The sequence below is a fragment of the Cucumis sativus genome, chromosome 7 (genome assembly GCF_000004075.3).
Source record: "Cucumis sativus cultivar 9930 chromosome 7, Cucumber_9930_V3, whole genome shotgun sequence".
In the NCBI taxonomy this organism is placed as follows: Eukaryota; Viridiplantae; Streptophyta; class Magnoliopsida; order Cucurbitales; family Cucurbitaceae; genus Cucumis; species Cucumis sativus.
Window position 1 is genome coordinate 13,444,614 of NC_026661.2, and position 26,791 is coordinate 13,471,404.

The 26,791-nt window shown below is 30.5% G+C and overlaps 3 protein-coding genes across 10 annotated transcripts; 2 read left to right on the forward strand and 1 right to left on the reverse strand.

Moving 5' to 3' along the window:
* The first annotated feature begins 1,520 nt into the window (after positions 1–1,520).
* On the forward strand, positions 1,521–3,488 carry LOC105436135 (CDT1-like protein a, chloroplastic). 6 transcript variants are annotated; one of them, XM_031889044.1, is made up of 4 exons: positions 1,522–2,018; positions 2,163–2,252; positions 2,618–2,787; positions 3,113–3,488. In XM_031889044.1, the coding sequence occupies exons 1-3, from the start codon at positions 1,675–1,677 to the stop codon at positions 2,646–2,648; spliced, it is 465 nt and encodes a 154-aa protein (XP_031744904.1). In that variant the 5' UTR covers positions 1,522–1,674; the 3' UTR covers positions 2,649–2,787; positions 3,113–3,488. The 6 variants fall into 6 exon arrangements, with proteins under 6 accessions (XP_031744903.1, XP_031744904.1, XP_031744905.1 ...); XM_031889045.1 differs by having other exon boundaries at positions 1,523–2,018; positions 2,708–2,787; XM_031889043.1 differs by having other exon boundaries at positions 1,521–2,018; positions 2,163–2,787.
* Positions 3,489–4,083: 595 nt separating this feature from the next.
* On the forward strand, positions 4,084–9,184 carry LOC101217652 (dehydrogenase/reductase SDR family member 12). The gene is made up of 10 exons (XM_004139643.3): positions 4,084–4,398; positions 4,486–4,547; positions 5,113–5,232; positions 5,364–5,463; positions 6,126–6,206; positions 6,910–6,959; positions 7,052–7,202; positions 7,283–7,339; positions 8,259–8,380; positions 8,465–9,184. The coding sequence occupies exons 1-10, from the start codon at positions 4,330–4,332 to the stop codon at positions 8,673–8,675; spliced, it is 1,023 nt and encodes a 340-aa protein (XP_004139691.1). The 5' UTR covers positions 4,084–4,329; the 3' UTR covers positions 8,676–9,184.
* Positions 9,185–18,137: 8,953 nt separating this feature from the next.
* LOC101217425 (probable choline kinase 1) lies at positions 18,138–25,463 on the reverse strand. Of its 3 annotated transcripts, none has more exons than XM_011660802.2 (8): positions 25,292–25,463; positions 24,564–24,931; positions 23,031–23,152; positions 22,351–22,546; positions 21,099–21,216; positions 20,621–20,668; positions 18,954–19,066; positions 18,138–18,707 (listed from the first exon to the last, which is right to left on the reverse strand). In XM_011660802.2, exons 2-8 carry the CDS (start codon positions 24,918–24,920, stop codon positions 18,612–18,614), a joined length of 1,050 nt encoding a protein of 349 aa, XP_011659104.1. In that variant the 5' UTR covers positions 24,921–24,931; positions 25,292–25,463; the 3' UTR covers positions 18,138–18,611. The 3 variants fall into 3 exon arrangements, with proteins under 3 accessions (XP_011659104.1, XP_004139690.1, XP_031745239.1); XM_004139642.3 differs by having other exon boundaries at positions 18,245–18,707; positions 18,954–19,057; XM_031889379.1 differs by lacking the exon at positions 18,138–18,707 and having other exon boundaries at positions 18,754–19,066.
* Between the last annotated feature and the right edge of the window lie 1,328 nt (positions 25,464–26,791).

Here is a 26,791-nt window from a genome sequence, read left to right on the forward strand (position 1 = left end):
TTTTCTTTCTTAAAGGAGGAGTGTTCAACATATTCCTAATAAGTTTTTAAACAACATTATTTTACTATTAAGTTTTTGAAATTACATTATTTAAATAAATCATATCCTCCAAAAACAAGTGTCTTGAAATTCTTTTTCTTTTCTAAAATGTAATCACTTCAACGATATATTTTTAAAAAGATACTAACAACTTTGTTATCTCAAAACTAAAACGAAGCACAATTGAATCGATAGGGATAAGATTGTTAAATTTTGAAAAATAAGTATTTGAAAAATATATATTATCGTGATTCTAATATGAAAAAGGATGATTTTAAATTATGAAATAGAAAATGAAATATATAATCTAAAACTATTTCTCTTTCCAAATTCTTTAATGATTTTGATTTGTATTATGTTAAACTTCCAAGTATAAAAACTCCATTAATCAACTCCTCAATACTTATTGGAAAATTGCCAAAAATTGGGTAGAAAAAGAGTTTTAGGATTGATTGTAAAAAAGTTGAGATTTAGGATAAATTTGGTGTGAAATGACGGAAATACCTTTATTTAATTTCCTCTTTCCTCTTTTCTTTTTCCTTTTCTTTAACCTAAAAACAGAACAACTTAAAAAAAAAAACGTAAACTTGAACCTCTCGCTTTTGAACTCTCCCACTTATACAGTTCCTTCAACTTGGTGCCTCCGGTGAATGTCTCTTCCCTTCCATCCATTTCTTCTCCACTTCCATCCATTTCTTCTCGACGACTCTCCACTCTTTTCCGATTTCAACTTTTTCACCGAACCTCTCCATTTCTTCTTTATGGGTCTCTGTTTTAGGGTTTAGACTTCAACTCCAGTGAACGTTTCCCACTCCTTTTCGATTTCACCTTTGTTTTCACCGGACCTCTCCATTTCTTCTCCACTCCTCTCTGTTGGCAGTGTCGTATCCATCATCTTTGAAGTCAAGTGAATAATAAAATCTGAGTTTTTTTTTTTATATAAATCATTTTGTTTAAGTTTTCTGCTGATATGAGTTTTTTGTTTGACACATTTTAGATATATCATTAAATTTGTAGAGAAGAAATGCATATGTCGTACAGGCACACACAAATAGAGAGTCGTGAGAACATGAATTCTGTTTTTAGGAAGAAGAACCATATAATTAATAAACATATTGGACGAAAAAAACCATTTCCTTTGCAATGTAATGTAATAATAAATAATTTGGTTAAGAACCTATTATATATGTGCATGCTACAAATAAATGGATAGAAGTGTAGAGAGTCGTCGAGAAGAAATGGATAGAAGTGGAGAAGAAATGGATGGAAAAGAAGAGACGTTCACCGGAGGCACCAAGTTGAAGGAACTGTATAAGCGGAAGGTTCAAGTTTACGTTTTTTTTTTTAACGTTGTTCTGTTTTTAGGTTGAAGAAAAGGAAAAAGAAATAGGAAATGAGGAAATTAAATAAGGGTATTTCCGTCATTTCACATTAAATTTATCCACCTTTTTTATTATCAATCCTAAAACTCTTTTTCTACCCCATTTTTGGCCTAGTTTTGGCAATTTCTGGTACTTATTCAGCTTCGTTCTTCCCAGTTCACAAACACCCAAACAGTTTCCCCTTTATTCCCGCCAAATCCATTCCATTTGTAAACCCCTTAATCACCAATTTCCCTTCTATCACTCCATAACAATGGCGGACGCTTCAAACGAAGTTTCTTCTTCATCATCATCAACTTTACCCTTCAAATCGAACAAACCTTTGCGTTCCAACTCCAAATCCTTACTTCAGGATCCACAATCCTTGAGCTCCAAGACCCCGGAAAAGCCTGCGAAGCTCTCTACCAGAACTAGAAACTGTAAGGTTTCACTTTCGATCAAAGCGATTAAACGAGCTACTCAGAGTGTCCCTGAATCCAATCCTCTGTTGCCTCTTGATCTGCCTACTGAAGAGAGTAAATCGGTTAGAAGACAAATAGATTTGTTGTCGAATGAAAGTCAATCGGTTGATAATAAGTCCAAGAAATTGCCTGAGAAGTAAGTCTTTTTGTTTCTCGATCTTGAAATGTGACTTATTGATGGTTGGCTGCTCTTTTAGATCTGTTTTGAATGTTTCGTAAATGAGTCTTGTTATTATTCTGGTGTTTGCATATTTGAGATGCTTTGTAAGCTTTTCTATAGTTCGGATTCTGCAATGCGGTTGTTGCGATTTAAAGGTGTTGCATCCAACTTCTCTAACGTTTGCCCTAAGATCGAAGCCCTCACTGATAGGTACTTATTCTGCCTTCCATATTGTCTTTTCCTTTCCATCGATTTATATGTTGATAGTAACTACAGGTTAATTTAGAATTTTAATCTGACTGGCCGCTTAAGTAACCGTGAAGAAGTTTGTAAAATTTGTTATTTCTTTTAAATGCAATCGTGGTTGTTATGGCATACGAAGTTAGATTGACGATATTGTGATGACTGTTTGAATCAAATCGTTCTAGTTCCAGTTAATTTTGTGGCATTCACTTCTTAGATTTTTTAAATGACTCGAAGAGTTCCTCTGTTTTCTTATTCTGAATTTGATGGCTATGAGCGCAAGAGGTTTCCATGTCGTCATTTGGCTCAATTCAAGTTTATTTTACCTGAAGCAATTGTTCTCAAGAAGGTTGTGGTCTATGATGAGAGGACCAGTTGTATGAAGCCAGATCTTCACATATCTTTCAATTTTGGTGTTCTAGAGAATAAGGAGGACCAATATATGCAACTGAGGAAGTTGTTTCGGGCACGACTTTCAGAATTTGTGAGTTCCCATCGAGAGGTATGCCACCATTTTCCTTCTATGATTCGTAGATTTAGTGTTTTAACTGTCTTTGTGCTCACGAATCCTAGAAGGTTGGTTCTTTCTATATGAAATGTGAAAACCCGAGGTCCCTATATCATTGTTAGTACTTGCTCTGTTTGCAAGTGCAAGGAGGTGTAGCATTCCGGTGATAGAAGTTTGTTGTTATCATTTGCATGATGGCCACCAAGGTTGCTTGATTTCTCTATTTCATTTTGGAAGTCATTATTTTTCTTATATTTTGGATGTATTGTTTCCTGTTCGTTGAGAGTTTCTATGCTCTAATACATGCTTCTATATTTAGAGTGATGATGTTCCAAAGGATTTGCTGCCAAATCCATTCAATTTCCGAAGCCAAGAAGTTGTCGCAAAATCCAACTTGCTATCCCCTATCAAGACATCAATTGAGCAATTGGCCCCTGAGCAACCAATGCCATCAATAGAAGGGATTTCTTTTAACCATCATTCAGAAGAAAATCAAGGTTTCCGGATAGTTAAATCTATCATGCATGTAACTGGCCCGACTAAGCAGAAGGAATTCATAGGGTTATCTCATTTTTCACCATCTTTTAGTCGCCGTTTCTCTCAAAAAGTTGTTGACACATAAATAACAAACAATATGTTGTTTACGTTTTAGGTTTATTTTCAAAATCAAAGTAAAAAAATTAGTTCAGAAATCATTTCAATTTTTTATTTTTTATTTTTGTTTATTAAAAATAAAAACCATTTATAACAGCAGATTTTGTTTTCTAGTTTTGAAAAACAAGTACTTTTATGAAGGTTTTTTTTTTTTTCATTTTCAATTTTCTTTTATAATTCTAAAAACAATTTTCTTGTTTAAAAACAAGTCAGTTACGAATTGCACGTGTATTTTAAAAAATTAACTTTCAAAAACAAAAAGAAAGAAAAAAGAAAAAAAGAAAAGAAAAGAAAATGAAATAGGTTACCAAAGAAGATCTTTTAAGAATTGTTATACAACCAATTTTGAAATATTTAGGTAGAAAATATGAAAACGAACATGTAAGACTTTAGGAAGAAAAAAGCACGGTATTGTAAAACCAATAATCAAATAATAATAATAATAACAAACACTTCTAAGGGAACTAAAATTTTATATTAATAATATAATATCCACTATGCCCATTTATAATTTCACACGACACCAAATTATATAAAAAAATTATTATAAACGAGAGAGTTGTTAAAAATATTTGCAAAATATAAGATTCTATCTATTATAAATATTGATAGAATATAAAATTATGGTACGTGTTTTTGTTCATTTTTTTTTGTTGTCAATTATATATTAAATCATTATTGATCTGCTAACATGAGTTTAGCTCAAACTTGTGGTACAAGTTACGATATCAAGAAAGAGAAAGAAAGGAATTAGGATGTGATAGTGATACGAAAGTAGACAAGTAAACGTGGCAAAGCTCTGTTCACTCCTTCAGCTTTTTATTTTTCAACGGTTTCGGAGTCTACAATGGACCTTACCAACTCCCCAATTCCCCCATTATTATGGAAGCTGCAACTCTCCAGCTTCGAATCCACATCTCCATTGGCACACTCGCAATGTTTCTTCTCAAGGCATTCATTTCTCACTTTTCTTTTCTTACACCCTCCAAATCTTTTATTCTGTGCTGACTTTTTTTTGTGTGCCCTTGTTGTGTCCAGGCATGGAGAGTATCAGCTTTTGGGGTCTATGGCTACCTCAACTTCACCAAATCTGCATTCATGTAAAATTCTTGTTAACTTTTTTTTGTCCTTCATTTTCTGTTAAGTTATATGTCCTAAGCCTAAACCCTATGATTTTACAAGTTGGAAATTAGTGCCTGTGATGTGATAAAATAACACTAATTGTTCTGATTGATTGATGAAACTTTCCTAAATAGTCTCTCTGTGGATATAGTCCCTACCCCTACGCTTTGATAAAACCCAGCTAATTCCAAGTCTATTGATCATTCTTTGGACGTTTACTTTATTGAAGAAATTCAAGAAAGTAATTGAGGTTGAGATTCTTGTACAATTTTACCCTGTACCTTGTTTACAAAACCCCATTTATTTTAACAGTTTCTTTTTTGGAATTTAGACTTTAATGCGTTTTCTTGTTGTCTTGCTGAATAATTCCATCCTGTTTAATTCTACTAAACCTAAAAGTACTGAGGTGAAAGCATATGTAGTCTACCATTCATAGTTGCACTGATTATTAGAGGTTTTTGTGATGTTAAACCATTAACAACTTTATAAATATGTTTCTAATTTCGTTAATGTGATTAACTCTTAACTGTTTTATGGCTATAGTGAACATTCTAAGAAGTTCAAACCAGAGGATATGCAAACGAACATTGAAGGGAAAAATTGCATTGTTACTGGGGCGAATTCCGGGATTGGATATGCAACTGCAGAGGGTTTAGCATCACGGTCTTGATTTCTTTTTCCCATTTTCTTTTTTTTTTTCCTGTTATAATTTTTGAGTCGGACATGGAACAAAGCTTATGTAAAAAAACTAGAGATTTATTTTGGAAAGCATGAAATTTCTGCTGTTTTTGCAGTGGAGCTTCTGTCTACATGATATGCCGCAACAAGGAAAGAGGTGAAGCTGCTCTTTCTGAGATAAAGTCTAAAACAGGAAACCAAAATGTTCATTTGGAGGTAGTTCTTTTCCAACCACCATTCACTACATGATGTGGTTTTTACAATAAATCTGATTTCAAAATTGAAATCATGCTCGCTTCTAGGTGTCCTCAGTATCAATTTTATTTTTTTAGGATACCTCCTAATAAGAACACTTACATGGAAAACTCAAGAACACTTAACTATGGAAATACGCTGTAATATTGTAAGAAACAACCAGATAACCTAAACTTTTGAGAGGGCTCTTCCATTTTCTCCAAAGAAAATCCCACAAAAATCTTTACACCTTGCTTCCAACCCAATTCCCCTGTCTATATTTAAAATTTCTAACAAATTTACTACCTATTTACTAACATCCCCCTTCTAATAGCCATACTAATAATCTGACTATTTCCATAACTAGGGTCTTACTTTTTTCCTACTTTGTGGTAGACACTCAACCTTATCTGTAACTTTTTTCTTGTAAATGATATGTGGCAAATCTTTTAGTATATGCTATATTTAATAATATTAAGGGATAGCTTGAATGATAAGTATAGCAGGTTTGTCTCAATTTAACTATGGGATAACTAGAAGCAGTGAAGCAACTACTAATTCTATTATCGAGTTTGTTTTTTTTTTTAATAATACATTATAACCTTAGCTCCCTTATTATTTAATAACTTTTCTTTAGTTTGCAGGTCTGTGATCTTTCCTCAATCAGTGACATTAAGTCATTTTCCTCAAAGTTTATTTCAAAGAATGTCCCAGTCCATGTTCTGGTAATCAATCTGTCTTTGTAATGTTTTCCTTTCATGTTCTAAAAATTATATGTTTTAGTCCATTTTTGCATTATGTCTGCAAAATCATCATCATTGACTTCATATTAGATCTGTTCATTTTGTCAATGTAAGGCATCTCCTTACTGTTAGTGATATTACCATTATAAGAAAGGGCCCCAAGGATGTACAACTCCATCCAAAGTGCCGGTTCTTTCCTCCTCGACCTACTTCTTTTGTACAGACAAAAAGCATATATTCCCTATTCACCAAACATTATTATATATACTAACTACACGCATTCCCTTATGCTGTCTCTGTGGTCTCCCCAATACTAACTAACTTCCGAACATAATTTTCCTTCTTACTTCTCCAAGAATACTTTCAGCATATTGGGGGCCTAGAACGGTTGCTATCTATTAATTTGTCACTTTTACCATCATGAAAACAATATCGTTTGGGCTTTGATTTTGAAGACCTTTTGTAACTATTTCATTGGTAATGTCTTACTTAGTTGGACCCTCTTCAAGTTGGGGTGTTTTGGTGGCTGGTTTTTTTTTGTATCCACTTGTATTCTTTCATTTTTTTTCTCAATGAAAGTTGTTTCTATATAGAAAAAGAAAAAACATCATGAAATCAGTGGGTTTTACTTTCTCCCTCATTCTTGATACAAAAGAGTTTGATTTCCATTACTAACTGTAAATAGGTTAACAATGCTGGAATGCTTGAGAAAAATCGAATTACGACGCCTGAAGGGTATGATCTTTATTTGTGTGCTTTTACTAAGCTCTTCTCTCTATCTGTAACTTTTATCTCTCCCAAAATTCTTAATAATTTCTGAATTCCAGGTTCGAATTCAACTTTGCTGTGAATGTTTTAGGCACTTATGCAATGACTGAATCTTTGTTGCCATTGCTGGAGAAAGCTGCACCTGATGCAAAGGTCATCACAGTTTCTTCTGGCGGAATGTATTCAGTTCCCTTAACTAATGATCTGCAGGTAGGCTTCATTTTTTAAACTTCTCTGCCTTCTCCATTTGCAGACCTGATATAGTGATTCTTTTGTTTGTTTCCTTGTAGTTTAGTGAAGACGAATTTGATGGGGTCGTACAGTATGCACGTAACAAACGAGTTCAGGTTAGTAATGCTACATATAGTGTTCTAAAATCACTGTTCTTTTGATTTTCTGTATGCTGTTGCAATGCATTGTTTTATGGTTTTCTCTTACCAGTGTTATAAAATTTTAGTTCTTTTTAATAGGATCAAAGTTGAGAAGAAATGTAAGAATACAAGTGGCATAAAAGAAAGAAAAAGTTAAACCCACAAAAAGGGAACCCTTACTATAAAATGGCACTTCAGTCAAGTAAAATAAGACCTTAATGATAGCTGCAGAAAAGCGTCACAACTAAAGCCGATAGAGAAACATAAAACTTTACAAAGGACCAAAACTTGAAACCATTTCATATCCTCCAAAGATTCTATTGTTCTTACTCCAAAGACCCCAATCTGATTTTTTTTTTTATTGAATATCTATTTTAAATTATAAATTTAATTCGTGATGTTTTGTATAATTCCTACACAACTAAAAGCTTTTATTTTTATCTGTTACTTTGAGTCATACTTTTGTCTAATCTTTATCACTAGTATTATTGTGATTTAATGAAATTTTTTTACATGTGTAGATTGATAAAGAGGACTCGAATATATTTATAAACTATTATTGCCACTTAATTTCGATGAAAATTTTCATGAAGTTGTAAATCCAAAAGTATAGAAACTAAATTGTCATGTACTAAAGCTTTTAGATTGAATTGTTACCAACTAAAGTTCAGGAACAAAAGTATTTGATGAAAGAATGGATGATGTGACATGTTCATTGGAATTTGAATTATCCTTGTCTTGTCTCTACGCTATGTGCAAAGAAAGTAAAACCAATGTTTATAAAGAAACCCAATGTTTATAAAGAAACCCAACAAACCAATGTTTAACTTCGCTTGACACTGTTAAGATTACTTGATTTAGCTATTGCCGCTAGTGAATGAAGTTTCCTTTTCAGGTGGCTTTAACAGAGAAATGGTCAGAGATGTACTCTAAAAAAGGGATTGGATTCTACTCGATGCACCCCGGTTGGGCCGAAACACCCGGAGCGACTAAATCTTTACCGAGTTTCTCTAAATCGTAAGGATAGGTAGCAAAATCTTTGTTCTTTGAAGTGGACTTCAAATAGTTTTCGATTATCAATTCGTCATTTGATCATTTCAGTCTCTCGGGGAAGCTAAGAACAAGCGAGGAAGGGGCCGATACGATTATTTGGTTGGCTTTGCAGCCAAAAGAGAAGTTGGAACCTGGAGCATTCTTCTTCGATAGAATGGTAGCACCAAAGCATTTAGCTTTTGCCGCTACGAAGTCTTCTCATACAGCGATGGGCTCTATATATGACCATCTTCGTTCTTTGTCTGGCTTGGCTCAATAGTCTAAACGAGCGTCAACTCCTCTTTGGACCTCGTAATTGTTGGAAGGATATTATTTGTTAGAATATATGTACTTCACCAAATATGTAACTTAGATCTAAGAAGGGATATATTGGATGGACGTAGCTCATTAGAGGAAGCAATCAAGATTATATCATCCACAGACAAGGGAAGATAGGCCATCTCATTATTTTGACATATCCCAACAAATGGGTGTAGATTGCGGATTGCAGAGACTTTCAGTTCGGCTGTCAAACCAACTATTAGTTTGAAATATAATCTAACAATGTTAATGGATATTAGTTGTATGTGTAAAGTTCTCCATGGGGGGAGATTATTGTAGTTGGGGTAATTGGAAGGACATTGCTATGATATTAGTTGGGAAATTTTGAAAGGCATAATGAACACGACAGTATGGGCAAAAGAAGAAAAGGAAAAGGGAAAAAGAATTAGACACATATTTATTTATACAAGTTCACTCACTACAACCTTTCCAAGTAGTTTCGAACTATAAAAGACCGTACATCTCTCTTTTTCTCCTTCATATGCTTTTGTGAATTTTGCCTATGAGATGCTACTAACGATTTCCCAGAAAAACCTTTATTCATACATATCGATCAACCTTGGTTTTCAATTCCAATTGACGATAAAAACCAATTGCTAGAGTTTTTGGAGGGTTTATAGCATTGATTTATCACGTGGTTGGTTGGTTTTGATTGGTTTATGTGAAAAGTGAGATGAAGGAAGAGAAAAATAATCACATATTTTCCAGTCTTTTATGTTTGGAGATGGAATTTGAACAAGTTTTTCTTTATGCCTTTTTCTTGCATATAAAACTATCATACCCTTCGAAACACAAATGGTGGGCCTCGACACCCATTCTTGCTTTTCACTCTCGCTCATCTCGATACTCGTTATTACTACCACTTTCGATGACTAGACACTCGTTCTCACTCTCTTCTCTTACTCTTGAGAAAACTACAAACAAGAGTGAATATTATCTGTTTGTTCACAACATAAAATTTTGGGGTGCATTGTTTGGTAGTTTGGGTTTCTAAAACCTGTATTTGGGATGCATGGGTTTGGATGATTTGATTTTTTCCCCTGTTTTTAAGTGTTCATGTTGTGTACTTAGTGTAGCATGGGTTAATTTGTACGATAAGTTTGGAAGAAAAAACAATCTATTCATTTTACAATGAAAATATACATTAAATCTTTTGTACCTTCCTATTACATCTTCATATTTAATTGATTTTACCATATAAATATAGAAAAATGTTGGACCACAGGTTGAATAATCATAGTAAGTTATGTACTTTTGTGTTCCTATTAAGAAATTAGTATTATACATTGTTGAATCGTAGCAAATTAGTATTAATGGGTGCATTTTATTGAGAAAAAGTTCTGTTAATATACACGTTGAAATCTATTATTGATAGAAGCTATCAATGATAAACTTCATAGTAAAGTTTATAACCAATCGACTATAAACTAAACTCCATTATGACATTACTTCTCTATTACTACTTGACAATAAGATAACTACTGCTGATAGAAAAACATTATCTATCTTCAAGCAGAATGATTCTTATCAACAACGTAATATCATATCATTTTGTGACCAGCATGACGACAATGACTACATTTTGATGACTTTTCTTCTCATTAATCGATTTTTTTCGTGGTCCATCTGCTCGACGCTTGCAAAATAGAGGTAGTGTTACACTCATAACATTGATTAACCATAATTCTGAATTGCTGCAATATATATATATATATATATAGATACAGTTTATCATCCTAGTGTTACACTCATCGCATCATAGAAGATGGAGTCTATCACTGATTGACTAATATTAATGATGGCCTAGGGTACGAGTCTATCATTGATAGACTACTATCATTGATAGACTACTATCATTGATATAACTTAGGATATTAGTGATGACCTGGGATATGGTTTAAGGTTTAATATCAGTGATGACCTTGGATACGAGTCTATCATTGATAGACTAATATCAGCGTATTCTCCACCTCGATCAGATCAAAATATTTTAATCTTTTTACTTAATATATTTTCAACTTTAGCCTTATATTCCTTGAACTTTTTAAAAGCTTCAGACTTATACTCCATTAAGTATAAATAACCATACCTTGAATAATCATCTATAAAATAGATGAAGTATTCAAAACCTCCTCAGCTTTTACATTCATCAGATCACATAGGTCTGAATGTATAAGTTCTAGGGGCTCTTTGGCTCTACAATATTTTTCAGTAAAAAGTCTTTAGTCATTTTCCCTTCGAGACAAGATTTATATGAAGGTAATCAATCATCTTCTAACTCATTTAGAAGTTCATTCTTTACCAATCTCCCGATCTTATCAAGATTAATGTGACCTAATCTTAAATGTCAAATATAGATATTGTTATTTAGAGAAATTCTTTATCTTTTATTTTGAGTATTAGCAGTTTTAAACATCTCATGATTTAAAATTGTTTTCACTTCAATAGGTCCTAATATGTATAAGTTGTTTTCTAACTTAGCTGAATAAATATGTGTACACCATTCTTAAAAAAATGAACACTTCATTCAAAGAAAAAAATATGTAATAAGATTGTTCAAGTAAACAAGAAATAGATACAAGATTCCTTTTAATCTTAGGAACTATATATAAATTTTCTAAGATTAATTCTAAAAAACTTCACATTTCTTACTACACGAGCTAAAATTTCGCCTCTCGTTCTAACTTTGAGCATCATCTCACCCTCCTCAAGTTGTTTCTTATAAAGAAGAACAAACATGGTCAGTAGCTCCTAAATCAAGCCTATAACTCATTTAGGAGAGTAGTCATGTTATATTTTGTCTTGTTCATTACCGCATTGCTACGAAATTGAAGGAAGCTCTTTAGAAGAGATTCCAAGATAAAGGACACTTGACTTTGCTCGTCAATGACCACCCCATTCATCTTTGCCACAATGAAGTGGACCATCATGTCGACACATGTTCTCTAACAGTTTGGCTCTCCTTGATATAGGCATTATAAACGTATTTAATGGCCTCGTGTCAGATTTGAATGGACGATTGCCTAAATATCTCCTAAAGGGAGTCCATAATCTGACGTGTAGTGACCATGGACTCATGCTTCTGCTCAGTACGTCAGACATATTGGCCAAGATATAGATGTGGGCCTTGTCATTAGCCTTTGTACAGTGGTCATATGCATCCCTGGCAATCTAGGATGCATTTCGAGTAGGGGAAATTCCTCTATTAAGATGAAGAGTAGATCATCGACTACCAAAATCATATTCAGGTTCAACTTTCACGTCGTATAATTTAAATTGTTCAAATTGATTAAAGGGAATAAATTATATATGATACAATTATATATTTGAATATGATTCAAATAATAGTAATAATATGAATAAGATTCATAAATAAACTATAGATTAAAATTAATATGAATTTGATTCATATTATAACTATATATTATATGAGAGATCTAAACCATTGGTTATATTATATATATATATTATATATGATATAATATAAACTTTATATTATATGAGATATAATATAGTTTAAATTTATATTAACTTTATATTAATATAACTTTAAATAATAGAATAACTCCTACCATAACTCCCTCCTCCATCATCATTTATCATTATGGTTGAGATACAATTCTTATAGTTTTGGTGTGATCTCTCTTATCTGTTTTACAATCTCTCTATTCCAAATAGAAATTTCTAAAAAAATTTCCCTTTCACCAAACCAGAAATGTTAGTTTTTCCCTTTTCTTCCTCATTAGCATGTTTAATTCTGTTGTATCTGATTTCGACAACTTACAAACAGACATCTCTGAATCCTAGTGATAACAATTTTGAGAGAGACGAGTTCCACTCAAGATCACTTTGCTCTTCTTATCAACCACTTCATGTTTGTCTTTACTAAAGTTGACAGAAAACCCTTGGTCATATAGTTCACTAATGCTAATTAGATTTGTAGATAACCCTTTAACTAACCTGCCATTTTGAATATATGGAAGACCAGGTTGATTGATGGACCCTTTTTTAACTCCATCACCAAACATCAAATATCCAACATTAAATTCTTTGAAATCAGTAAAGAATGCAGTATTACTCGTTATATGTCTCGAGCAGCCAATGTCAAAATATCAGTCTATAGCTTCGAACTATGAACAGAAGTAAGTGCAACGTTACACCTATTGGTTTCTATAATGCTTTTCGGTCTCCATTCAATCTTGAGAGTTATCCATGTAACGCTCTTTCTAACAAATCTCCAGTTTGAGTAGAAATCATGTAAACGATAACAAAATAGTCGTATGTAACTAGGTCTTCCACATAAATGACATACTCATTTCTGTCTTTTGTTTTTAACAATAGACCATTCTTCTTTGACCATAAGAACTTATGTGTCATTGTTAACATTACTAGAGCTCGGACAAACATAATGGAAGAATTTCTTCCATATGAACAATGTTTAGAAAAATCTAGCATCTTTTTATCACTCCCTGGTTTCCTATCATCCAAAATACTATCCATAACTCTTTGTCCTGAATGTGAGCATCTTAACTAATTTAGAAAGAGACTCAAAATCATGACAAGCTTCCTTCATTTTCATTTTGAGAATAGCAATAGTTGACATGAGACGATGATTATCCTCCATAAAATCTTGTATTCTTTCTTTCTATTGTTTCAAAACAATTTGGTCTTCTTTCCATTTCCTGACGAAATCATCTACGTCTGGAGTAACACGAGATGAAGATCCCTGATGGTCAATACATGTAACAGTCTCCTTCTACCCACTAGATCAACCATCTTTAGCAGGCTCATTTCTGCAGTAATACTAATAAGGGATCTACTAAATTCCTTAGACTCATTATCTAACGAAGCTTCATCGTCAGACAAGGTGACTGTTAAACTTTTTTTTTTTTTTTCCGTTTCAGAAACGTAGCACACTCAGCTTGATAATGCCCAAAACCATCACATTCATGACATATGATACTTCTATCGCGTCTATCAATTTTAGAGAACCCAAATGCTTTGTCTCCTCTCACATTCTCCCTTCTTCTGTTCAAACCGATGTTATTGTTTGAACTAGAAGAGGAAGTATTAAAATCATGATTGTTGTAATTTTTATAATTTTCAATGTGCTTATGAAATTTACTTCGAAGTTTTGACATTTGTTTAGTTAGAATGATAATTATTGACTCTGCCAAGTTTTCTTCGCTAGCTTGTTCTTTTTTAGGTTGAGACACATCCTCCCTTATTGATTGAAAAGCAAGGTCATACTTCTTTTTGGAATTGCCTTCTCCCAGGTTTAATTCAAATATTCTCAGTGATCCGAATAATTCATCAAATTTCATTGTAGTACCATCGTTTGCTTCTTCTATAGTCGTGACTTTCATGTTGAAACGTTGAGGAAGAGTCTGCAGCACTTTTCTCATCAGTTTTGTATCTGACATCTTTTCTCCTAGGGCAAAAAACTCATTCTCAATGTCCAGGACATGACCATTAAATTCAGCAATTAATTCATCATTAGACATTTTGAGTGCTTTAAATCGTGACGTTAGAATCTGCAATCGTGACATCTTCACTTTGAAGGTTCCTTCGTAAGCCACTTCAAAGAATCTTCATGCTTCCTTAGCAGATGTGTATGTGTTAATTAATTCAAACACATTTTGGTCTACACCATTAAAGAGGGCACTCAAGGCACATAATTCCCGAAAGCTGCTTCATCTTTTGCACACAACCACGTAAGTTCAGGTTTAAGAGACACTTTAGTAGCCCCATCTTTCTCAGTTGGATTCTCCCATCTAGAAACAACAGATTTTCAAGACTTGCTATCAATCGAGTCTAAGAAGATTATCCTTCTTACTTTCCAATAGGCATAGTTTGATTCGTAAAAAACAGAAGGTCTGGTAGTTGAATTTACTTAATGAATCTGGTCCATTTTGTCAATTTTCTATTTAACTCGCTCTGATACCAAATGAGAAAACACACTTAGTTATTATTGTACTTTGAGTTGTACCTCGTGTTAATAACAGTAGAAATAACTACAGTAACATATGAAAAGCATAGAAGACACATCAAACTTTTGGTAACCCAATTCGATAACTTGTCATCTACATTGGGGGTCCTAAAACCATGATAGAAGATCATATATTGCATTTGTAGTAATTGACAATTACAATAATGTATGACTGAAGGTACAACACTCTAAACATAAAACAACGTGTTGTCCATGGACTGATTTACAAACATCAGAACTAAGAATTGTATGAAAACAAAGGATGACTCTCCCTTAATCAATAACCACTTGCAATATCCTTGTTGAGTATTTTTTGTACCCATCAATCTCCTATCTTCATCTTACTAAATTAATCTCTTTTCTACCCAGTAGAATAGCACAGTAGAATAGCCAAGCAAGAACTTACGGCAAATCAGGAATATATCACCCATGATACTTTTGGGAAAGACCCTTGTTTTCTTCAACACGCCACACTCAACACAATATCCAATAATATGATCATGTAACCAGAAAATAATAGTCGCAATCCCAACAAATCGAGAATGAAGGCATCGTATAACAAGTAGCTTAAAAGGTCGAACAACCAAATTTGAACCAAAATAAAATAATTAAAACAAATAAAGGAAGGTAAATGTTAAAAGAAAGAAAGAAGAAAAAACCCTCAAATTATTCCACTTCATTGAGGTATGTCTCAGAAATCCCACTCCAATATAAAACAAAGTTGTGATAAATATTCGAATTAAATCAAGTTGAGATGGAACTCGTAAGTGCACGTTTGACCCAAATTCAAACCAATTTTTGTGGATTTGGATTTTTTATTTCACAACTTAAATTAACATAAGATCTCATTCAAATTTCTCAACAATTTGGAATATATATTCCAAATTTTCTATTACCGAAAATTCATTTGAGATTTAATTACACCCCAAAATTCAAAACTAAATTCAATTAAAATAGTTCGGGTTGAAATTCTATTCTGCTCCAAATCATTAAAACATGGGGTAAGTTCAAGTTAAATCAAAGCTAATTTCGAGAAGGAGCTTTCATTTTACTTCAAAATTTGAGCATATTCGTAAGTGGAAGAGTTCAATTTAGGTCCAAACTAAAATTTTGGATTGAATTCAAATTATGTTTATGGTCAAATTCTTCCCAAGCCAAAATGTGGCATGATCCAAATATGTTATGTAAAATCAACATTTGGAATAAAACTGAAATCATATTCCAAATATAAACCAAGATTCAAGTTTCCATCAAAATTTTGGCCTGTTCGAAAGTGTAGCCTAAATTAATATTTTGGCTCACTTCAAGCATGCACCACGTCAAGATTGAAATGAAGACGAAGGCAAACTCAAAATTATACAAATTTTCATTAAAAATTGAACATATTCCAAATCTAAAAAAATGTCAAGAGTTCGGTATACTATTCAAAATTCAATTTGCAATTAAAGTAGGGGATAGTTGCAAATTTAACAATTAAATTCAAATTAATTAAGTATATAGCACAATTTTAAAAATTTGCAAATATAGTAAAATTGGTCAAATTCTATCAATGATATAAGTCTATCACTGATAGACTATGTTGCAAATATTGGTCTATCACTGATATATTATATAAAGTCTATCAGCGATACAAGTCTATCAGAAATAGTTTTGCTATATTTCCAATTTTTAAAAAATGTTGCTATATCTTTAGTTATTATTGCTAAAATAGTCATCCACTGTAATTTTTTTAAAGTAGACCATAAATTTTCTACTTTAGTTCAAATAAAAAACCACTCCCAAATAAGAAAGTCAACGAGTGAAATTCATCTTTTGCTAACAAATTTTCAGACAAAACTTTCAACTAGATTCTCATATTTGGATCAAAATGATACATCAAAGTAGAGGAATCAAAATCATACTTTGATTTCATCTTTTTTTCTTAGATTCAGACACAGTATATAGACGTGCATAAATCTCACAAGGAGATATTTGTTAAATGAGACATTTCAGCCAATTAAATTCAGTCGCATCATTACAATGAAAATTAAGCTCATCATGAAAATTATAAATGAATTGGATCAAGTAATTAAAAAGGATAGTTACAAATCTAACAATTAAATTCAAATTAATTAAGTATATAGCACAATTTTAAAAAATTTATAAATATAGCAAAATTTGTCAAATTCTATCAATTATATAAGTCTATCACTGATAGACAATGTTGCAAATATTGGTCTATCGCAACATGGTCTATCAGTGATAGTTTTGTTATATTTGCAATTTTTTTAACAATGTTGCTATATCCTTAATTATTATTGCTAAAATAGTCATCTATTGCAATTTCCCTAATTAAAATGGTTTGGTCTAACCTAATTTAAGTCCATGATAGAAATTTGGGCTCAAGTCCAAGTCCAAGTCTATTAGGCAACTGAGTTCAAGTTAGGGATGTAAAATATAGATTGAACTCGAGTAACCTGAACTATCCAACTCATATTATAAGGGTTGGGTTTGGTTAAAAAAATTAATTTTTTCGGGTTGGATTGGGTCTCGAGTTGGAGGGTTGAAAATTTTGGTTCAACCTAACCCAACCTGAATTAATATTATATATATATATATATTATTTAATAAAAAAACAAACCAAGTCTATAGACTTTGAATTTATTGTATGAAATATTGAATTATGTATGTTTGAAATTTAAATATAACAATTTTGAATTTTTAAGACTAAAGCACTCAAGTTCTAAAGATTGAAACTTTGGAGCTCTCAAATTCTAGGACGAAAGTTCTAAAGTTCTTAAGATCCAAAAATTCGTATGATCAAAGCTCTTAAGATCTAAAGAATATAACTCTCTCGAAGTTGGATCCAAGTAAATTAGCAAGTTAGAAACATATCCAAACTAATCATCTAAACTAAAGATTGATCCTCCAAGAAAGTTCATTAAGTCAAAAGGTTGATTCTCCAAAAGATCAACAAGTCAACGACTGGTCCAACATGATCATCAAGTCCAAAGGACGATCACTAGGAAGATCATTAAGCTCAAGTGTCGATTATCCAAGAAAATTGAAAAGTTTTAAAAATTAAAGTTTATTTTTCGAGAGAAAACATCACATAATCATATATTAGAGATTCTACTCACTATACTGAAATTAATACAAATACAAAGTTCAAATTCCTCGTATCAAATTTATTTGAAAATCTCATGCGAACACTCCCTTTTTTTATAAATTTGTTTAAATTTGATTTATTTCCACAAAGTATGGTTTGTTGGATCTTATGGACAGAAAACTACTTCCATAAGAAAGTTAATATGTCATATCCTAGAAGACAATTACTCGTTAAACTCCAACATTAGAGTGAGTAAAATTGTCTTAAAGAAACAACGTGAATTCATTGAACTCGGGTTTTATTGAATATACTAGATTGTATAATTTCTAAAATCTAGATTGTATAATTTCTAATTTATTTATCATATTATTTACGTAACAATTACATCCCTTTATATGGCCTCAAAATGAAACCTTAGGCATTGTAAGAGTTCATTTTTCAACTTTATGATTGTAATAGGCTGTTGTAACCTACAAAGCAAATAAACTTAAAAATACATTAAATAGACACCATACATCCGAAAATATTTAGTTTTAATCCTTCAACCATGAATTTGTATTCGTGCAAAGAGTAAATGAAGCCTCACTTGAAGTAGCTTGTGAAGTCTTTGTTCCTTAGATCAAGCTTGATTCTTCTGTAATTCCTTGCTCTTGTTTTCATTAAAACTAACTTTTTCTTATTATAAATTTAAACAACAGGTAGGGAGGGTTCAGTAATCTCGACATCTTTCTTTAAATTCATATGTATAGTCGAGATGCGCTTTTGTTCATATCAATTCAACTTGAGATAAAAAATGATCAAGAAACTAAGAGCTCAGACTTTCTTAGCCAGAATTGATCAAACCTCTGCTTAGCATACTCAAAGTAGTCAAAATCAATCTTGTTTACGTGGCTCTACATGAAAATTCAAAGCAAACATAGTTGTTTAGTCTAAACACGATTCTAAAACATATCTATTGTTTCAATCTAAAAATTGGATTTAAAAAAAGTAAAGTATAGAAATATTGAATAGTTATGATATGAAATTATTAAAGTATTTTTAACGGACGAAAAGTTGTTATTACATTTTAAAATTACTTCCGAGAATGCCCTAAAATTAGATTGTGTGGAGAGAAGTTATAAGAAGAATGAAGTACTCACTGAAATGATAGCCCACAATCCCCAAAAGAGATGATTTGCTAAAGTGTATCTCTCAGCATCCTCTAGTAGCTTCTCCACTTCTTCTTCCTTGTGATCATTTTCACCTGTTTTCACTACAAGGCATCAATTTTCATTCTAAATAAGTTTTCTGATTCAAAATAAAAGTATCTTTTAGCTTTTTTTTTTTTTTTTTTTTTAAATGAATCAATTTTTGCCCCTGGCTATCAATTCTCATATTACTCTTTTAATATTATCAAAAATAGACTCTAGATTTAGTTAAACCATGCAATTTATATCATTTATTCATTTTGTTGATTTACACTCTTATTCTATACAAACAAAAAAATAACGTATAAATCATTGGGTTCGGGTGATTTCAGACGTATAATGTATAATTGACATTTTAAAATAACAATAAAGTTAGGAATAAGCATGATACGAGCTAAAAAAAAGACAATTAAATATCCAAGTAGGCCTAGAAAAGGTTGGTTTGAGTCAGGCTCAAGCCAAAGGCCAAGTCCAAAGTCACACTTGAAGTCCAGAATATAGCTTGAATAAGTTCGATCGAAGTCAAAGGCTAACCCTTTCATTTGGCAAGCCCTAACCCATTTAAATTGAGAGATAACCTATCTCATCTAGTATATTAGGAAACTCATATCTTAATCCTAAATTGGACAAAATAAACCATATATCAAATTCACTTCACAAGCTAACTTAAAGTCTGTTTGGATTATTTATAGAAAAAATGTCTTTCAAGAATACATTTTCTTTAAGATGAGTTTAAAATTTAAACAGATAAATGTTTGGTTAAATTTTTTTTCAAGTAAACGTTTATATACATATTTTTCTCAAAATTTGGTTATGAGTATTTTCTTCAAAATGGATTATTTTTCAATCTTATTTTTTTAAAATGTATTTTGAAAAGTTACCACACACCTCAATTTTTTTTTAAAATGATTTCTTTTCAAATTTAAACACTTTAAAAGGTAATCCAAACACACTCTTAGCCTTTCGACTTTCTCTTTCTTATAATATTCTCTTGTTGGTTTACAAATTCAACCGTTAGTGCCACATAAGGGTCGGGTGCATTTTCCCTTAACCAAAATTTGGCATCAACATTAATAAAAATATTTATAAAATATAATAACATTTCAGATTCTATTAATGAAAATGATAGACTTCGGAATAGATTCCTATTAGTAATATTAATTGACACTAATTCGGTGTTTATTAACGATAGATTTGAAATTTTATTATATTTTATAAATAATTTGGTTTGTTTTGTTATATTTAGAAAGATGTATTCATAATATTATATTATATTAAGAGTTGCTTGCAAAATTATGAAAAAAAACTTATGATAATAGAACTCATGTCACTATATTTTTTAAATTGTAAAAGTAGCAAATTTAAAATCGATAACTCTCTCGAAACCTCTGATCACTGTCTAATATTACTAATTACTTGTTATATTTGTCATATTTGCAATATGAAAAAAAAAAAAAAAAGTGTCATCATATATTTTTTTTATTCAATTCCATTTTTCTTATATTAATATCATTATTATTGTTATTATTATTATTATTTGAAAATAAAATGGACAGGATTGTAGAGATTTAAAAGAAAGAATAGAAAAACTGGAAAAGGAAGGGAAATTTTGTTTTTACCTGATGTGCCCAGATATGCACTAACAAATCTTTTACGTTCCTCAACATCTGCCATTTTACACATCTTTTAAATATTTATGAATATATTTCAATGATTTTAACAATCATAAAGTTAATAATGACATTCAATCAAACATTTCCCATTTAATTCTATTAGGAACAAAAGATAGCAATATATTTTCGGGTTTTCATTTTTTAATTTTATGCCGCAAATTTATACAAACATTCTCATCATTTAAATTCTTAAAATATATTCTGATTTTAAAAATAATAGGATGGAACCACCGAAATAATTTTTTAAATGTATTTTAAACCACTATTATAAAATATATTTAAAATTAATATAAAATTTTGCAAAATATTTTTTTCTTAAATCAATAATCATTTTAAATTTCGATCTATCCAGTTTTGGAATTACTTTTCAAATGCTTTTAACTCAACAGAAGAAAAAGAAAGGTGTTTTAAAGGAGAGTGTGACCTGGGTATGATGTATAGTCCAAAATATGGGGAGTCTTAGAGTGGTAATCTGCTGCCATTTCACAAAAATGATTTGCTATGTCATAAGCTATTGGGTTGTAACTTGCATACTCATAATCCTGCAAATATATGTATAAATTCATTATCTAAACTTATTTCACTCTTTTTCAATTGAGATTCATTTTAGTAAAATTGTTGTAAATGACAAAATATTAAATTGTACAGAAGTAAGTTAGATGATAATAATCTATATGTGTCTACCAACATTTATACTATTATTTATTAGTATTTTGATTCATTTTGCTATACTTGAAAAGAATTCATAATTTTATAATTTAATTTATACAAATTTTCTTTTTATTTTAGTGAAAGAACTTAGGGTGCAGTAAAAATTAATTAGAAGTTTTGTGCGTATAAATAAATGGAGTACATGTAAAACCTATATATCTATACTCAAGAATTACTCTTTTAATTTAGTCTCACATATGTTGAGGAACCAAAAGCATGGCTCTTCAAGTTTTTAATTAAAAGTAGTATTATTCTCTCAAAATGAAAAAGTTGGTATATAAAAATTCAATTCTCAACATATCGTATCTTTGGGTACATAAAATATCTTACATTATGTGGTTGGTTTTAAATTTTGTTTTTAATTGTTTTCTTATTTTAAAAAATTATTCCCAACCTTGTAATTTAAGTTAGAGAAGATTTTTATAAAACAGGATTAAAAAAATGAATGTAGTATAAAAGCTTATAAATCAAATTCATACTAATTTTTCTTTCTAAAATAGTAGTAAAAAAATCAAAATATAAATTTATTTCATATACTCTCTAGGGATCGTTTTGCTTTACTTTCTTACAAAGCTTAAATTTTAGTCTTTATAATTAAATAAATCTTAAATTCCATTCCTAAAGTTAAGTTTTTACAAAACTGATTAAATAATAATAATAATTATTGTCCATAAACATATGGTAGAAAGGCAACATAAACACGTTTCCATAATGAATATTAAAAATGGTTATAAGTTAATACATTTTTTAAAAGTTATTAATAAATTAATAGTATGAACTAACTTTAAGATTTATTAAAAACAAAATCACCAAAGTTGAACACGTTCAAAATCCATAACGAAAATGGTATTCTTTTTTAAAAAATAATTATATATGAATATTTTAAATTAACATTCATTTAGTGTTTTAAGCAACATTTAAAAAATTTTAAAAATTTAAAAGAAAAATGAAGAAGAGAAACTTACAATAAGGGTTAGTGATGATGTGTCTTCATCCATCATGATGTTGCCATATTGCAAGTCATTGTGACAAAAGCCAATGGGTTGAGAATCTTTTGAGAGTTCCCTTTGAAGCAAATCTATTTCCTCATCCAATTTCTCCAAGCAGAACTCTTCCATTTCATGTGGTGAACTTAGTCTTTTGGCTTCCTTTAGCCAATTTCTGATCATATTTTTTGTGAAGAAAAACAAAATCATTGCTAATACACTTCATTTTTAATAGTTACTTAATCTTGTTTTCTTACCTAAATCATTTACCAACACATGCGTTAACTTTGTAAATTTTGATAGCCATTTGATTAAAAAAAAAAAAAATACTACTTTCTTTTCTATAAATTTTTTTATTTGTGTTATCATCTTTTAAATATTAAAGTTAAATTTTGCAAATTTTAAGTTTGTGTTTAGCCATTATTTAATTTTTTAAAATTAAGCTTATAATTAAGTTCCTATGTTTTATGTCACTTTCTACTATTTTCAAAAACCAAGTTAAATTTTAATCTAAATTCAAAAACTAAAAACAAAATCAAGTTAAATTTTAATCTAAATTCAAAAACTAAAAACAAAATGGTAGGTTATCAAATAAAAAAAAAAAAAAAATTAAAAGAGCTGTTTTGATTTGTGATGGAAGGTGAAATTTGGGTGTTTACCTCATTCTATCCCAAAGGACAACCGTTATTGGAGTAGGCATGTCAAGATTGTGAAACTCCCTTAATTTACTTGCTATTCGTGCTGATATTTTTGGATCTCGAAGATCTCTTGCTGATAGTGTCTGCAAATAAAAATGAAAATTAATTATTTACATCATAATGTCTTTCTTTTATATTCTTAGAATTTCTAAAAGTATTTTTCCATTAGCCATCTACGCAAATAAAATTTTAGCTAAAAACACCTTTTCTTTTAGAGAACAACAGTTAGATTGGTAAGAGAAAATTCTTTTGTTAAACATTTCATCATTAAAGTTGTTGTTGTTGCAACTTTAAAAAATTCTCCAATTAAGAAGAAGTCTTCTTTTTGTTTCCGTTTAATAACTTTGTGTTGATTGTGATCACATTTTATTTTGTGGACAAAAGTAATTACGGGTCCACAAAGGACATTTAATATCCAATGTTCCCCTTCTTCACCTCCAACTTTATCCTTATTCAGTACCTGCTCCAATCGCTTAAGTTTGAAGTCCAATACAGACGTTTAGTTAACGATAAAAAAATATAAAGATAAGTTAAGTAGTTAATTATTATTATAAAAAGTTAATTAGAGAATTGACATGAATAATGAATTAAAAAATGTGAGTTGATGCAAATAAAGATAACAAAAACCTTTTTAATTATTGGTAGCCAAGTTGTCAAATAGGCATGAGGGTTCATTATTTGTTTGTTTATAAATAAAGAGTTAGAGACTGAGATTCTCTCGATCTTTTCACAAATAAAACATTTGAAATGAACATTTGAAAAAATGAGTGAAGTTATTAAATTAGGAAATTGAACATGGTAGAGCATTAATTAAATTTTCGTTTGAAAATTTAGCAAAAATCTAAAATCTTTGTAAATATAGTAATATAGGAAAGAGTGAACAGATTCTTTTCAAAATTTTAAAATGTCCGTTAGTTTCTATAAATTCGTCGATATCTTGTCTTTAGTAATAAGACTTATCAACTTCTTAAACCAAATAAGAAAGTTTTGAGTTAACAATTCTGACTTCTATCTAATTTTTACTAAAGTTTTGGAAAATCAAGCAAAGAATTGTTTTAGAAATTATTAAAAATTAAACTATTTACTAAAATGAAAAATGAGAAACTAACAATATTTAGTTTCAATATAATAACATAAGTCCGCATGATCTGTTATAGTCGGAAAAAAAGATAAAATATTTACTTTTAGAAAAATTGAGATGTGTCAATTTAGCCACTACACCTAAGTTTAATTCTTGTAATGAATATCATGTCAATTTTAATGCTTGAAATGGGTAAAGGGAATAAGATATTGGTTGTTTCTTTGATTTTGGATGATTTGTTTGGTTAACTTTAGTTTATGCCACCAACATCTTAACTCAGCATCTAACTATACTAATAATCACAAGTTGTATCCAAGAGAAAGAAAAAAAAAAGACTTTTGTTTTTCTCAAAAGGGAGAGAAATGGAAAACGTCAACATCCAAATAAAGTTGAAGAGAGTAGAATTTACATACCTTGGCATTGATGAACTCTTCAATTCTTCCATGAGAGAATCGCCCAAGAAGACGAGGTCCACGGCCATGTTTCGACACGCATTCAAACGTTCTGATCTCATCATCTCTATTGAAGAAAATCTCAGTTCCTTCTCCGTACACTCTCACCACAACCTTCCGTGGTTCATCACCACTTCTTGAACTCATCCATTTCATTTCGTACACTTCGTTCGTCATCGCTCCTGTTAATCGACTCACTTCCAAACCTTCTTCCATCTCCTCGATTTTGTCTCCCCATTCCGATGCTACCGCCCTAAGCAATTTCTTTAATTCCTCTGGCAAATTGCCTTTTGTGATTCCTTTCGATTTTATTGCCATTTTTACAACTCCTGAAAAGTGAAATTGGATCTTGTGATACTGAAATTTCGGTGGAGCTTTTGACTGTAGACTCGATTTTGATGAAATTGAAGAGGAACGGAATTTGATTGTATTCGAATTGAATAACAGAGATGATATCATATAGAAACTGATTTGAATCAAAATTATATTCACAAATCAACGAAAACACACAAAATTCCTCAAGCCAAGGAAAAAAGTAGTCTAAAATTGAGAAAGTAGAAGAGATCGTAAATGGCTAGAAGAAATGGATTGATTATATCTGATGAACAGAGTGACTCTAAGGAGGCAAGATGCAAATAGAAAAACAGTCTGAAATCAATGAAGTAAGTAAAAGAGATTGAAAAACTTACTAGATCAAGGAAAGAAATGGATCGCGGTTGTGAAGTAGAGGGAGAACCAAGTATGTGAATACGTATGAAGTGAGGTTTGAAAATAATTTTGAAGAACTTTTGAAGCTCTCGCTTCTTTTAAATGAAAACTTTGAAATCACAATAGAAAGAGACGGAATTTCAAACCAAGGATTAATATATTAATATATATATATATATATATATTATCTTAATATTTCACCCAAGCAAGGCCCATAATATTCAACATATCTCAAAATTTGACTATGTCCTCTCAACTTTAATAAAATTTTAAAATTTATCATATTCTATATGAGAAATATTTATGGGTATTTCATAGACTATGCCTATTACATTCTAATCAAATTGTTTAAACATAATTTAACTTGTATGACAAACATAAAATGCATATAGTTAAGGACCAATTTTACATGACAAGTATATCATTATTACTCTGTTTATATTTAATTTTAGTTTATTTTAAACGAATATAAAAGTACATTTTGCTCCGTTGTCAATAATCTTTTTTATATATATTGTACTGCGCATGTGCTATGCATGTAGAATGTGAAGTTTTAATTTATAGTTTAAAATTAATATTTAATTTTATATAGAAATATATATTTAAACATAATTTTTTAAATTCCTTTTAGGGTAGTAAAATAAATTATTAAATATAGGCACCAAAATATTTTATTACAAATACTTTATAATAATTATGCTTATCAAATTTGCTCTTTCTTCTTATTATTTTGTTACCCTCTTACCATGTTTGACTATATTAATAATTAGTTTGCTTATTGATATAAACATGTAAGAAATCTCATTAAATTTATTTAATGTACAAAGATTAAATTATTATTGATTTAATTACAAACCACAAAAGTTGAAAAAGTATGTTGTAACTTTCACAAAACCTTTGGAACCAAAAGTAAATTTCAACCTTTTTCTTTTTACACATTACTCCCTTTTGAATGATCTAAAGGGAAACATTGGTGTAAAAAGTATTCTTTTATGGGGTCACTATCTATTAGTGGTTTTTTAAAAAGAGCAATAAAAAAGATGTATAGTTGATGGTGAATAAGATTTTGTTAAATTAAAAATAATTATGAGATTTGGAAAAACAATTATGTGTCTTCTTTGTAACGCATCACATCCACAAAAGGGTTACCATTTTTTCATTTCAAAATTCCTTATTATTGAAGGTTTCAAAGCTTGTGGGTCAACGACGTAAGTAGAGAATCCACCTTGTAGGGAAGAGATTTTTTATGCTTTTTTCCAATTTTGTTGGTGGAAAAACAGTGCTGCTTTGATACTCTTTTCACATTTCCTTTTTCTTCTTTTCTTTTCATTATTTTAACTTCCAACTTTACCAAAATACTTACATTTCCACATCTTTTGAATCCATTTAATAAATATATATCACCATTATCTATTGGTATCTTTTTTCTTTTTCTTTTTCCCACAGAATAAACGTAATTGAAACAAAACATAGCATAAAAA

Excerpts from the sequence above, each read along its gene's own strand:
- LOC101217652 (XM_004139643.3), top strand. The coding sequence starts at position 4,330 with ATGGAAGCTGCAACTCTCCAGCTTCGAATCCACATCTCCATTGGCACA. Across the intron at positions 5,233-5,363 it reads GCAGAGGGTTTAGCATCACG|TGGAGCTTCTGTCTACATGA; the intron begins GTCTTGATTTCT and ends CTGTTTTTGCAG. Across the intron at positions 6,207-6,909 it reads ATGTCCCAGTCCATGTTCTG|GTTAACAATGCTGGAATGCT; the intron begins GTAATCAATCTG and ends AACTGTAAATAG.
- LOC105436135 (XM_031889040.1), top strand. The coding sequence starts at position 2,102 with ATGAGTCTTGTTATTATTCTGGTGTTTGCATATTTGAGATGCTTTGTA. Across the intron at positions 2,253-2,617 it reads ATCGAAGCCCTCACTGATAG|CAATTGTTCTCAAGAAGGTT; the intron begins GTACTTATTCTG and ends TTTTACCTGAAG. Across the intron at positions 2,788-3,112 it reads TTGTGAGTTCCCATCGAGAG|AGTGATGATGTTCCAAAGGA; the intron begins GTATGCCACCAT and ends TTCTATATTTAG.
- LOC101217425 (XM_011660802.2), bottom strand. The coding sequence starts at position 24,920 with ATGGCAATAAAATCGAAAGGAATCACAAAAGGCAATTTGCCAGAGGAA. Across the intron at positions 21,217-22,350 it reads CATCATCACTAACCCTTATT|GATTATGAGTATGCAAGTTA; the intron begins GTAAGTTTCTCT and ends ATATATTTGCAG. Across the intron at positions 18,708-18,953 it reads GATTGTGGGCTATCATTTCA|AGCCACGTAAACAAGATTGA; the intron begins GTGAGTACTTCA and ends ATTTTCATGTAG.